The sequence below is a fragment of the Uloborus diversus genome, chromosome 1 (genome assembly GCF_026930045.1).
Source record: "Uloborus diversus isolate 005 chromosome 1, Udiv.v.3.1, whole genome shotgun sequence".
In the NCBI taxonomy this organism is placed as follows: domain Eukaryota; kingdom Metazoa; phylum Arthropoda; class Arachnida; order Araneae; family Uloboridae; genus Uloborus; species Uloborus diversus.
The window spans coordinates 264352145-264366193 of NC_072731.1; the positions used below are offsets into that span (position 1 = coordinate 264352145).

General features: G+C 44.5%; 1 protein-coding gene across 14 annotated transcripts; it reads right to left on the bottom strand.

Annotated features, from left to right (window-relative positions):
• Positions 1-2148: 2148 nt before the first annotated feature.
• Positions 2149-8910, bottom strand: LOC129234257 (fibroin heavy chain-like). Of its 14 annotated transcripts, none has more exons than XM_054868253.1 (3): positions 4606-8910; positions 3355-3390; positions 2149-3162 (listed from the first exon to the last, which is right to left on the bottom strand). In XM_054868253.1, the coding sequence occupies exons 1-3, from the start codon at positions 8879-8881 to the stop codon at positions 2228-2230; spliced, it is 5247 nt and encodes a 1748-aa protein (XP_054724228.1). In that variant the 5' UTR covers positions 8882-8910; the 3' UTR covers positions 2149-2227. The 14 variants fall into 14 exon arrangements, with proteins under 14 accessions (XP_054724228.1, XP_054724219.1, XP_054724218.1 ...); XM_054868244.1 differs by having other exon boundaries at positions 3571-8910; XM_054868243.1 differs by having other exon boundaries at positions 2149-3174; positions 3571-8910.
• Positions 8911-14049: the final 5139 nt, after the last annotated feature.

Here is a 14049-nt window from a genome sequence, read left to right on the forward strand (position 1 = left end):
AAATGTGCTGTACCAGTACCAGAAAGAAATATCGGTATACAACTGAAGTTGGAACAACAACTCTGGCTAAAACTACCGGGATTTGAAGAACCAAATAAATTCCAAAATAGAACAACCGTTCGGAATTGGAGTGCCGGGATCTGAAGTACCAGCTTATGGAACACCGGTTCCAGTAGGAACTACCGAGATCTGAAGTATACCGGAACACAGGTTCCGGTATGGACTACTGGGATCTGAAGTATACTGGCTAATGGGACACCGGTTCCGGTATTGAGCCCCGGTCCCGGTATGGAATACCAGGATATGAAGTATACCGGTTTATGGAACACCGGTTCCAGTATGTAATACCGGTTCCGATATTGAGCCCCGGTCCCGGTATGGAATACCGGGATATGAAGTATACCGGTTTATGGAACACCGATTCCAGTATGGAATACCGGTTCTGGTATGGAGTACTGGTTCCGGCATGGAATACCAGTTCCGGTATGGAAAACCGGTATTATTGGAATACCGGTTCTGGTATGGAATACCGGTTCCGGTATGGGATACCGGGTTCTGAATTATACCGGCTTATGGAACACCGGTTCCGGTATGGGATACCGGGATCTGAATTATACCGGCTTATGGAACACCGGTTCCGGTATGGGATACCGGGATCTGAATTATACCGGCTTATGGAACACTGGTTCCGGTATAAATACTGACATACCGGAAGTATGATACCGGTTCCGGTGTTTCATAAGCCGGTATATTTTTTTCCGGTATCATTTTTTTTCCAATAGGACTGTCCCCCGGAATCCACTTCTGCTGGGTGGTGGCGTCCATGTCCTTCACACGCATGCTCATACACACTCGCCAATGCGTGAGCGCCTTTACACACATACACAGGCCTACGTGCACACACTTAAGCCTGCACACACACAACTATACACACATAACCACCCAGGAGGAGGGACATGCTTGGGGAGGGGAGCCATTTCTAGAAACAATAACTCTAATGAGTAGGGTCTTGTCGCAACTCGTGATTGCGAAAAACATAATTTGAATTCAAAGTTTCAGAATTCAAATTAGATTTTTTTTTTTAAATTTGGTTTCAATTTGGCCACTGTTGGTGACATTTCGAGATTAAACAGTTGAATCACATTAAAATTGGCAATAATGGGGAAATGACATTAAATTGAAGTAAAAGGAAGTCATGTGATGCACACATCAGCTTGTTTATCCATTGATGTAGCGAAATTCTTTATCAATCCCAACTTTATGCGTAAAGGTGAGAGATTTTTTTTTCTTTTCTTTTTTTTTTTTTTTTTTTTTTTTTTACCGATTAGGGAAGAACGTTTCACTTTTTTTTTTTGCCTGCAATATATTGTTTGTGCTCTGGTTACTTCTTTAATATATAATATTTAAGCTTTTCTCCGCTGTCCCATTCGCACAGAATATAGAAGTATATTGCACAATCGAGTTGCAGACTAATGAGAATGAGAACTTTAAAAACTGTCTATACGCTCCAAGAAACAACATCTTCATATTTTTGTATTATTCTTTCGATATGCAAGAATAAGCTATGGGGACCGATGGGAGAGCATTTCCATGCGCCGACAGAGAACTTCAACTGCCGTGATCTAGCCTGAAACTGAAATGACACAGAGCGCCTAGCGCCATCTGCTCAAGGTCGCATATATAAAACATATCAAATTGAATTCGGTTTCTACTCTTTTGTTGCATCGCTGCAATGAGTAAAAACATATGTGTCTATGGATCAAATGCATCAAGAAGAAAAATGTAGTAAATTTGCAACTGCTATAAGGTAGCACATATAATCCAAAACTTAAAAATAAAATTTCTTAAAAATTGGAGGGTGATAGAAAATTTTTGCAAACATATTCACTTTATACACATGAGAAATTTACTAGAGGCTAAGGAGGAATTGCAAAACCTTACACAAAAATATCAGTATGCATATTAATGCTGAGCCGAAAATATACTGCTTACTTTTCTCAGATTTTGCACCAAAATATGGCTTTATGATCGCCTTTACTTTTGCTTACTTTGCCCCTTTATGCTTACCTTTTGACTTTGAATATCCAACAGATAATTCAACACATCGGTGACATTGTCGAGAAAAAGAGAAAAGAAAAATTAAAACAATTTCTGTGCAAGAGAACTTTATTCGTTCAAACTCACATATCAGAGCACATATTACAGAAAAAAGATGTTACATTCTCGACTAAAGCAAAAGCCCGTAAATATCCGCGTTACTATATTGTCCATTTGATTGGCATTGTAAATAGAGTTGAAGAACAGCGGCCAACAATACCCTGTGGGCTTCATTTTCTCTTTCACAATCAGACAGGTCAGATGACAAACCGGAGTAAATTCCACTCTTAAGAGACGAAACAGAGCTCAAGTCGAAACCTCCACTTCCTAACGATGAGACAACATTATTAACTGTGGAAACGGATGACGAAGAAGAGGAGGACGATCCTGGTCCGAATCCTTGTCTACCGTCATAGCCATATCCATTACCAGGACCAGAACTAGAACTACTTGCAGCTGCAGCAGACGAAGATCCAGCTCCGGAACCGCTATCTGGTCCATATCCATTGTTTCCATTAACACTTGCTGCCGTCGCAGCAGCAGAAGACGAGCCATCATTTCCATATCCTGGTCCCCAACTTCCTCCTGTACCTTGTCCGCTTGAAGCCGCTGAGGCTGCGGCAGCTGATGACCCAGATCCTGATCCATCATTTCCATAACCATTTCCTCCGCCATAACCATTTCCTCCTGAGCCACCAGCTGAAGCCGCTGAAGCGGAAGAAGAACCAGAACTTCCGTATCCAGGTGCACCTCCCGTTCCTGATCCTGAACTGTCTCCACCGACAGACGAAGCAACTGCGGTGGCTACTGTTCCAGATCCTATCACTCTACGATTTCCTCTTCTTGCCCCTCTGCGTCTACCTAAGACCACTGAAGCAGCTGTAGACGATGAAGATGCAGTACCACCTGAGCCACGTCCTCCCCCATATCCTCTTCCTGGACCTTGTCCACTTAAAGCTGATGAGGCTGCGGCAGCTGACGATCCAGATCCATCATTTCCGTAACCACTTCCGTAACCGTCACCTCCAGATCCACCTGCTCCAGCTCCAGCTCCTGCTCCAGCACCTGCTCCAGCACCTGCTCCTGCTCCAGCACCTGCTGCGGAAGACGATGCGCCGTTTCCATATCCTGGCCCTACTCTTCTTTGTCCTTCTGAACCTGCTCCACTTGAAACTGATGAGGCTCCGGAAGCTGACGATCCTGGTCCTGACCCATTATTTCCGTAGCCACTTCCGTAACCGCCTCCTCCATATCCACCTGCTCCAGCTCCTGCTCCAGCACCTGCTCCAGCACCTACTGCGGAAGACGATGCGCGGTTTCCATATCCTGGCCTTCTTCTTCTTTGTCCTCCTGAACCTGGTCCACTTGGAGCTGATGAGGCTGCGGAAGCTGACGATCCTGGTCCTGACCCATTATTTCCGTAGCCACTTCCGTAACCGCCTCCTCCATATCCACCTGCTCCTGCTCCAGCACCTGCTCCTGCTCCAGCACCTGCTGCGGAAGACGATGCGCCGTTTCCATATCCTGGCCCTCCTCTTTGTCCTCCTGAACCTGGTCCACTTGAAGCTGATGAGGCTGCGGAAGCTGACGATCCTGGTCCTGACCCATTTCCGTAGCCACTTCCGTAACCGCCTCCTCCATATCCACCTGCTCCAGCTCCTGCTCCAGCGCCTGCTCCTGCTCCAGCACCTGCTCCTGCACCTGCTCCTGCTCCAGCACCTGCTGCGGAAGACGACGCGCTGTTTCCATATCCTGGCCCTCCTCTTCTTTGTCCTCCTGAACCTGGTCCAATTGAAGTTGATGAGGCTGCGGAAGCTGACGATACTGGTCCTGACCCACTATTTCCGTATCCACTTCCGTAACCGCCCCCTCCATAGCCTCCTGCTCCAGCACCTGCTGCGGAAGACGATGCGCCGTTTCCATATCCTGGCCCTCCTCTTTTTTGTCCTCCTGAACCTGGTCCACTTGAAACTGATGAGGCTGCGGAAGATGACGATACTGGTCCTGACCCACTATTTCCGTATCCACTTCCGTAACCGCCCCCTCCATAGCCTCCTGCTCCAGCACCTGCTGCGGAAGACGATGCGCCGTTTCCATATCCTGGCCCTCCTCTTTTTTGTCCTCCTGAACCTGGTCCAATTGAAGCTGATGAGGCTGCGGAAGCTGACGATCCTGGTCCTGACCCATTTCCGTAGCCACTTCCGTAACCGCCTCCTCCATATCCACCTGCTCCAGCTCCAGCTCCTGCTCCAGCACCTGGTGCTGCTCCAGCACCTGCTCCTGCTCCAGCACCTGCTGCGGAAGACGATGCACCGTTTCGATATCCTGGCCTTCTACTTCTTTGTCCTCCTGAACCTGGTCCACTTGAAACTGATGAGGCTGCGGAAGCTGACGATACTGGTCCTGACCCACTATTTCCGTATCCACTTCCGTAACCGCCTCCTCCATATCCACCTGCTCCAGCTCCTGCTCCAGCGCCTGCTCCTGCTCCAGCACCTGCTCCTGCACCTGCTCCAGCACCTGCTGCGGAAGACGACGCGCTGTTTCCATATCCTGGCCCTCCTCTTCTTTGTCCTCCTGAACCTGGTCCAATTGAAGTTGATGAGGCTGCGGAATCTGACGATACTGGTCCTGACCCACTATTTCCGTATCCACTTCCGTAACCGCCTCCTCCATATCCACCTGCTCCAGCTCCAGCTCCTGCTCCAGCGCCTGCTCCTGCTCCAGCACCTGCTCCTGCACCTGCTCCTGCTCCAGCACCTGCTGCGGAAGACGACGCGCTGTTTCCATATCCTGGCCCTCCTCTTCTTTGTCCTCCTGAACCTGGTCCAATTGAAGTTGATGAGGCTGCGGAAGCTGACGATACTGGTCCTGACCCACTATTTCCGTATCCACTTCCGTAACCGCCCCCTCCATAGCCTCCTGCTCCAGCACCTGCTGCGGAAGACGATGCGCCGTTTCCATATCCTGGCCCTCCTCTTTGTCCTCCTGAACCTGGTCCACTTGAAGCTGATGAGGCTGCGGAAGCTGACGATCCTGGTCCTGACCCATTTCCGTAGCCACTTCCGTAACCGCCTCCTCCATATCCACCTGCTCCAGCTCCTGCTCCAGCGCCTGCTCCTGCTCCAGCACCTGCTCCTGCACCTGCTCCTGCTCCAGCACCTGCTGCGGAAGACGACGCGCTGTTTCCATATCCTGGCCCTCCTCTTCTTTGTCCTCCTGAACCTGGTCCAATTGAAGTTGATGAGGCTGCGGAAGCTGACGATACTGGTCCTGACCCACTATTTCCGTATCCACTTCCGTAACCGCCCCCTCCATAGCCTCCTGCTCCAGCACCTGCTGCGGAAGACGATGCGCCGTTTCCATATCCTGGCCCTCCTCTTTTTTGTCCTCCTGAACCTGGTCCACTTGAAACTGATGAGGCTGCGGAAGATGACGATACTGGTCCTGACCCACTATTTCCGTATCCACTTCCGTAACCGCCCCCTCCATAGCCTCCTGCTCCAGCACCTGCTGCGGAAGACGATGCGCCGTTTCCATATCCTGGCCCTCCTCTTTTTTGTCCTCCTGAACCTGGTCCAATTGAAGCTGATGAGGCTGCGGAAGCTGACGATCCTGGTCCTGACCCATTTCCGTAGCCACTTCCGTAACCGCCTCCTCCATATCCACCTGCTCCAGCTCCAGCTCCTGCTCCAGCACCTGGTGCTGCTCCAGCACCTGCTCCTGCTCCAGCACCTGCTGCGGAAGACGATGCACCGTTTCGATATCCTGGCCTTCTACTTCTTTGACCTCCTGAACCTGGTCCACTTGAAACTGATGAGGCTGCGGAAGCTGACGATACTGGTCCTGACCCACTATTTCCGTATCCACTTCCGTAACCGCCTCCTCCATATCCACCTGCTCCAGCTCCTGCTCCAGCGCCTGCTCCTGCTCCAGCACCTGCTCCTGCACCTGCTCCAGCACCTGCTGCGGAAGACGACGCGCTGTTTCCATATCCTGGCCCTCCTCTTCTTTGTCCTCCTGAACCTGGTCCAATTGAAGTTGATGAGGCTGCGGAAGCTGACGATACTGGTCCTGACCCACTATTTCCGTATCCACTTCCGTAACCGCCTCCTCCATATCCACCTGCTCCAGCTCCAGCTCCTGCTCCAGCGCCTGCTCCTGCTCCAGCACCTGCTCCTGCACCTGCTCCTGCTCCAGCACCTGCTGCGGAAGACGACGCGCTGTTTCCATATCCTGGCCCTCCTCTTCTTTGTCCTCCTGAACCTGGTCCAATTGAAGTTGATGAGGCTGCGGAAGCTGACGATACTGGTCCTGACCCACTATTTCCGTATCCACTTCCGTAACCGCCCCCTCCATAGCCTCCTGCTCCAGCACCTGCTGCGGAAGACGATGCGCCGTTTCCATATCCTGGCCCTCCTCTTTTTTGTCCTCCTGAACCTGGTCCACTTGAAACTGATGAGGCTGCGGAAGATGACGATACTGGTCCTGACCCACTATTTCCGTATCCACTTCCGTAACCGCCCCCTCCATAGCCTCCTGCTCCAGCACCTGCTGCGGAAGACGATGCGCCGTTTCCATATCCTGGCCCTCCTCTTTTTTGTCCTCCTGAACCTGGTCCAATTGAAGCTGATGAGGCTGCGGAAGCTGACGATCCTGGTCCTGACCCATTTCCGTAGCCACTTCCGTAACCGCCTCCTCCATATCCACCTGCTCCAGCTCCAGCTCCTGCTCCAGCACCTGCTCCTGCTCCAGCACCTGCTGCGGAAGACGATGCACCGTTTCGATATCCTGGCCTTCTACTTCTTTGTCCTCCTGAACCTGGTCCACTTGAAACTGATGAGGCTGCGGAAGCTGACGATACTGGTCCTGACCCACTATTTCCGTATCCACTTCCGTAACCGCCTCCTCCATATCCACCTGCTCCAGCTCCTGCTCCAGCGCCTGCTCCTGCTCCAGCACCTGCTCCTGCACCTGCTCCAGCACCTGCTGCGGAAGACGACGCGCTGTTTCCATATCCTGGCCCTCCTCTTCTTTGTCCTCCTGAACCTGGTCCAATTGAAGTTGATGAGGCTGCGGAAGCTGACGATACTGGTCCTGACCCACTATTTCCGTATCCACTTCCGTAACCGCCTCCTCCATATCCACCTGCTCCAGCTCCAGCTCCAGCTCCTGCTCCAGCGCCTGCTCCTGCTCCAGCACCTGCTCCTGCACCTGCTCCTGCTCCAGCACCTGCTGCGGAAGACGACGCGCTGTTTCCATATCCTGGCCCTCCTCTTCTTTGTCCTCCTGAACCTGGTCCAATTGAAGTTGATGAGGCTGCGGAAGCTGACGATACTGGTCCTGACCCACTATTTCCGTATCCACTTCCGTAACCGCCCCCTCCATAGCCTCCTGCTCCAGCACCTGCTGCGGAAGACGATGCGCCGTTTCCATATCCTGGCCCTCCTCTTTGTCCTCCTGAACCTGGTCTACTTGAAGCTGATGAGGCTGCGGAAGCTGACGATCCTGGTCCTGATCCATTTCCGTAGCCACTTCCGTAACCGCCTCCTCCATATCCTCCTGCTCCTGCTCCTGCTCCTGCTCCAGAGACTGAAGCAGCTGATGATCCAGATCCTGTTCCATCATTTCCGTAACCATTTCCTCCATTGCCTTTTGCTGCAGCCGCAGCAGCGGAAGACGAATCTCCTCCTCCGTATCCAGGTGCTCCTCCCCATCCTTGTCCTGAACCTGGGCCACCTGCAGATGCTGCAGCAGCGGCTGCTGATCCAGCTCCATTTCCTTGACCATATCCGTTACCATATCCTGTTCCTCCTTGTTCCCATCCTTGTCCGTATCCGGGTCCCGTGCTTCCTGCAGCAGCTGCCGCAGAGGAGCTTGAGCTTTCAGTTCCGTATTGGCCTGGAGTATTAACGAAAATAATATCTAAAACTTCTGGACCGCTTTGAGTGTTGGAAGTGGACGAAGCTGCACTTGAGGCACTTGATCCGCTGGGAACATAACTTGAAGGATAACCTTGACCGTATCCTCCGTTATATCCTAATCCGTTTCCACCGTCAGAGCTTGATGACGATGAAGATGTACGAGTTGTAGAAGAGGATGTTTCCCCTGGCGAGTTGAAAATGACGCTGTACCCACCGGGACTTCCGGAAGTGCTCGAAGAAGCAGCGGATGAGCTAACTGTGTTTGATGATCCAGGAGCGTTTGGTTGCCATACTGTACCATAGTTTCCATTGTTCCAGTTTCCAGGTCCAGAATTTGAAGAACTTGCTGAACTGCTTGAATCACTTTCAGCATGAATTCCGGCTTTATTTGACTCTGATTGCGTCGATACGTCCTTGTTTCTTTTTGAATCTCGAGCGAGCACAGACACTAAATCTCTGGCTTCTATCATAAGAAGGTCATCCCTATTTCCTGTAGCTTGAAGAAGACAGTCTCCTAAAATATCTATCACATAATTAAGTGCTGCTTCGTTTCCACTCTGTTCTTGTAACAGTACTGCCGCTATTTCTGTAACGAAACCAATTAGATAGCCTTCCTGTGTCATTGCATTTAAAGTCTCGAACTTCCCGAGGAATGTTTCGGTAAAGGTGCTAGAAATTTCTACCACATCCATCAATGTCGATGCACTTATTCCCGGACATCCAGACATAGCGCTGTTGAAGGAAGAAGCAAAAGCTTCTACCTGGCTGCTCGCAGAAAACATCGGGTTATGGGAGCCCGATACAAGGGTCTGCCCACTCATCAAGAACAGACAAATTGCAATATTTGTTAGCCACCCCATGCTCAAGCCGTCTAGAGATAGCTCCAAGCGAATGCTCTGACTGTGAAGTTCGGCCTCTTTTATACTCGATTTTCGAATACATTTCGCCACGCAAAATTTTACTAAAGCAGGTTTTCAAACATTAATCGCATATTCGATCGACTTTACTTTTATTATCTGCGTCTCATATCATCGTTCAACTAAAGTCACGATTTCTTGACGATAATGGGCTGTTCTGAATAATGCTAATAAATATTCATCTGGGGCAGATATGATAGTTTCCCTTTTGCACACTGCTTTTGAGATGAATTAATTTAAATTCTTGATCATAGCACTGAAATAATGCTTATATCTTAACTCAGGGTCTTTATTACTCTTTGTATCTGATTGCTTTTATTTATTTCATTCATAATTTTTATCCAAGTGAAATTTTATTGGCGCCAGCAAAATATGGATAACGATGTTCCTTATACGAATATGTGAAGCGATTTCCTCATCCAAAATGAGTTTTACTCCTCAAGTAGAATAAAGAAGATTTAATAAGTAATTTCTAAAGCTATAATTGTTATACCGCTTCCGTTACCGCCAGTGCATTAACTTTTGTAGTGACACCGGATCGTGACGGTTAGGGGGGGGGGGGGGGGCTTGTAGTTTTGCAATGAGCGGAATTTCTTTCAATGGAGATTATTATTTCGAATGTGCATAACTTATTTTTAACTTAAGGGATCATAGTACCTCAAAAATGATGAGAAACGATCAAAAATATTTTTTATTGCTTATTTCAAAACTAAAAACTATTCTAAACACATGGAAAAAGTTTCATTGCTTTAGTTCAAATATTTAAAAAGTTATGAGTGGTTTTAGACCATGCTCGCTATGTGTTCTTATGCAAAAGAAAAACTTTAAATTGCTTTTTCTCGATGACGGTTTTTTTTGTGTTTTCATGTCATTACAATCCCTAAGGATTTTTTTCTATTAAAGATACAGCTTTAAAGTAATTCTTTTTTGCAATTGGGATAACATATTTGACAAAACTGTGCATTGGATAAGCATTTTATAAATTATTCAAATGTTTAGAGCGAGTTAAACCTTTAAAAACCAAATTTAAAAAGACAAATTAATTTGAATTTCGACTTCTTGAATTCAAATTATGTTTTTCGCAATCACGAGTGTGTGTATGTAGGCGTGTGTGCTTGTGTGTAGGGGGTATGTGTATGTGTGTGTAGGCATGTGTGTTGGCATAAGTGTGTGGATAGTTGTGTGTAGGAATGTGTGTGTGTGGGGGGGTGTATGTGTATGTAGGCATATGTGTTTGTGTCTGTGTGCGTGTGTGAATGTGTGTGTAGGTGTATGTGTGTGTTTGTGTCAGTGTATGTGTGCGTGTGCGTGTGTAGGACATGTATGCAACCTGGTGACGGCATTCGCTATAGGAGCAGCATCGTGAGGAACCGGTCAACGGTGATGGTGCGGAGGGTGGCGGTGGGAAAATAAAATGATAGCACGCCAAAAACAGTCAAGTGAAAGCAATAAGCAATCATGATTGCTCAAAAAAAAAAAAAAGAAAGCTTTGATTTTTTACATAATTAATCACAGAAAATTTTCTAATAAACTTATAAGCAAATGAATGCGCAAGTTTTTAGAGATGATTATAGTGATCGTTTAGCAAAAAACCTTTTTTTAAATTAGTGCAAAAATGAAAAAGCCTTAAACATTTTAAATTGAAATTTTCCTCAATTTTTTGAATTTTTAAAAAAAGTTGGCAATATTTTTAAATTTTGAAAATAAATTATTGATTAAGAAATAAGTATGCCTGTTATGGTTTCAAAGAAATATAAAATTTACTTAAATTTTAAAAAAATGTTTGAAAGGTACTGTGTCCCCTTGATAGAAATGGACATTAAAAAAATAAATAAATAAATAATGTTGCTTTAAAATGCTTACGCATGGAAAAATTAGTAATTCTATGCTTGGCACCTTGTTGAAGAAACTTGGCAACTGATTTGTTTGGCATTACTCTTTAACCTCTTCAGACCTGGTGTCCGGTATACCGGACATACACTTTAAACAGCTGCTAATCATTTAATAAGTGATTTATCTAGTTTATTTTTTTTAGTTTACTCTTAAGATTCTACTTATTATAATTTGTGAAGTAATTTTTCGTTTTGGGATTGACAACACTGACATATAAGGATTGAGAGGTATTGAGTGGCTCATTTTTCCAACCATGGATTTTCATCTGAAAATCGAGGTTTTTTCCTGATTTTTTTTAAAAATATGTAATCTTTAATTAATTGTTTCAAACGCTTATATTATGTTTTATAATTGTTTGTAGAACATTTTATAATGGAGTTTGTTCGGTATTTTATCGTTTTTGTATATGAAATATTGATTTCAAAAATATAAGTCCGGAATATTGGACGTGCCATAACTCCTAATTTTTCTCCTACAAACTCAAAATTTTGTCTATACGATACCCTTTGCCATAGCACACTGTGTACCAAATATCAACATTTTTGGTCCAATATTTCATAATTCCGACTGAAAGGGGTTAAATATCGTTTATTATTAACCTATAAATAAGATTTTCCACCTCAATACCAATGAAGTTAAAGTCATTGGAGTCGTTCTTATTTATTTATTTCATGTTTAGTTTACTTTCTCGCAAAAGTCAAAGAGAAAAAGAATAAAAAAGACTTTATTCATCCTTGAAATATCGCAAAGAAACAAAAGAAGTCAAAAATAAAATAAAATGGTTAAAAAATAGACAAAAATTTAGAATTAAAAAGTTGGGTTTGAAGTGAGGAAAATGAATCTTTCGGTCTGTCTGTCTGGCTGGCGCAAATAGGAGTCTTTGGCCAAAATAACCGTACAAAATCTGAAAGTTTGGTGAATGTTGTCTTAAACCTACTTTACTTTAAGTAAGACTAGCTGCGTTGCCCGGCTTTGCCCGACCCACCTTGAAAATAAAAATTGTGTCAAGTGACGTATATTCAACAATCAGGAGTAAAAAAATAAATTAAGAAAACATAATGATTTCCCTTCCAAACAATGACGACAGATATTAAATTACTTTTTAGAAATTTAATCCAGAAAGATGGATTTAAAATGCGTAACCATGGAAACACAAAATAAAATAAGTTTAAGGCATTAAAATGCGAAAGAAAATGGTTCACAATTTGAATGGAGTCGAGATTTCTTAAATAAAATAAGTTTAAAAATTGAAAATGAGAATGATGGAAATAAACAATGGATTCAAAAAGTGTTACCGTGGAAACGCAAAATAAAATGGTTAAAAACTTGAATAGAGAACAGATTTTTGAACTTCATTTAATTCGCTTGTAACTTTTTCTCTTTTCGAGATAAAAGCTTATTTTTCGACCGTAGGTCGAGTTAGATCCGAAGTAAAAAAGTATGCTTTTTCGATTGGCGTCAAAAAGAATGCTGTGGGAAAATTCCTTCACTTTTTTTGATTTATTTAATGACGAAAGTAGTGCCTAAATTTCAGCTAAGCATAAAAAAAATTCCAGCTAAAAACGCAAATAACTCCCGCCGCAATTAAGTTAGAGCATTGGAACAAATTGCGTACAACGCGGAAAGTTCTTCTCTTTCCGACGATATATAATATTACTATTTGCGAGTAATTTTTCGCCCCCATATTCGGGAATTTATGTGAAAATTGAGCCTAAATTAGAATAAAAAAAGAACTATTCATCGAATTGTTTTCGAACTGTTCTTCAAACCTTCTCAGGACTTAAAGGAACAAACTGTGAAAGTTTCAGCAAAATCGGCCGGGTAGTACTCGAGTTTTGCGAGTTCAAACCACACAGACGCTTTTTGGAGACTTCATTTTATACTCTGTAGAGACAACTATTCGATCAAAGGACGGGAGTAAAAAACTCATCTGTTACTTCCCCGCTGGTGTACGCTAATCGGAACTTAGACATTGTTGGAATTGCTTTTGTTTTCGACAGTTTCCATTCTAAGTCTTCGTTTCTCTTAATATTGTATTTGAATGAGATAGAATTTTGCAAAACAAACTTTTGAATAAGGAAACAGGAGGTATGTAGCCTTAGAGCCCCTTACTATAGGGGCCTTATGTAGCTCGATTTAAAATCCGGTTTCGTTTAATTACATTAACACTTGTCATTTTCTTTCTGTATGAAAGTAACTCAAAATTTTTTTTACCAAAAAGGCTTTGACATTAAGGTTTTTGCTTACTTTCCGGGTCGAGTCGGTGTACATTTTTTTATGGTTATAAAATATAGACTTTCTGCTGTGATATTCTGTGAAACATATTCCACCCATTTCCGCCATTATGTTTTTTAGGAGTTTAAAGTTGATGAGCAAAAAAGTTTAATTATTTCAAGTTCGGAGTTTTGTCTTATTCCCTCGTAGATTCCTCTCAAAATGTCAAATGTTTTACGAGAATAGAATTAGATGATATCCTGAAAGAATTCCAATTTATGATAGTGGGCAAAAAGCTTACATTGGCAAAAAAAAAAGGTTGAATTAGGGAAATATGCAAAGCATATTGAGTGCTGTTTTGCAGCATTGTGAAACCGAGTTCAAGTGTAAAAAGGCATCTAAATGTTTTCAGAAGAATGTTTCTTAAAAAATAAAGAACAAGGGATAAGCTCTTTTATTACTGATCAGCGAAATCTGTACAGTTACCGCAGATGATATAAAATCCTTTCAAGAGCTAAATTGTAAAAATAAAGAGCTACAAGATCAAGTACCTGTTGAAAAGATGTCAAGTGTAGTTGGTATAGGCCGCATTACAGAAAACAGTGGTAAATATATATATATATATATATATATAGTAATTTGAATTTTTGGCATCTTGAATTCAAATTATGTTTTTCGCAATCACGAGCGCGTGTGTGTTTGTGCAGGCGCATGTGTGTGGCTGCGTGTGTATGTGTGTATGTACGCATATGTGCGTGTTATGTATGCAGTGCTGTGTGTGTACGTGTGTGTGTGTGTAGGCGTTCGTGTGTATGTATGTAGGCGTTCGTTCGTGTGTATGTATGTAGGCATATGTGTTTGTGTCTGTGTGCAGGCATAAGTGTGTGTATGTGTGTATGTACGCATGTTTGCGTGTTGTGTATGAAGTGCTGTGTGTGTACGTGTGTGTGTGTAGGCGTTCGTGTGTATGTATGTAGGCATATGTGTTTGTGTCTGTGTGCAGG

Coding starts and splice junctions, on each gene's coding strand:
- LOC129234257 (XM_054868237.1), bottom strand. CDS start 8,881: ATGGGGTGGCTAACAAATATTGCAATTTGTCTGTTCTTGATGAGTGGG.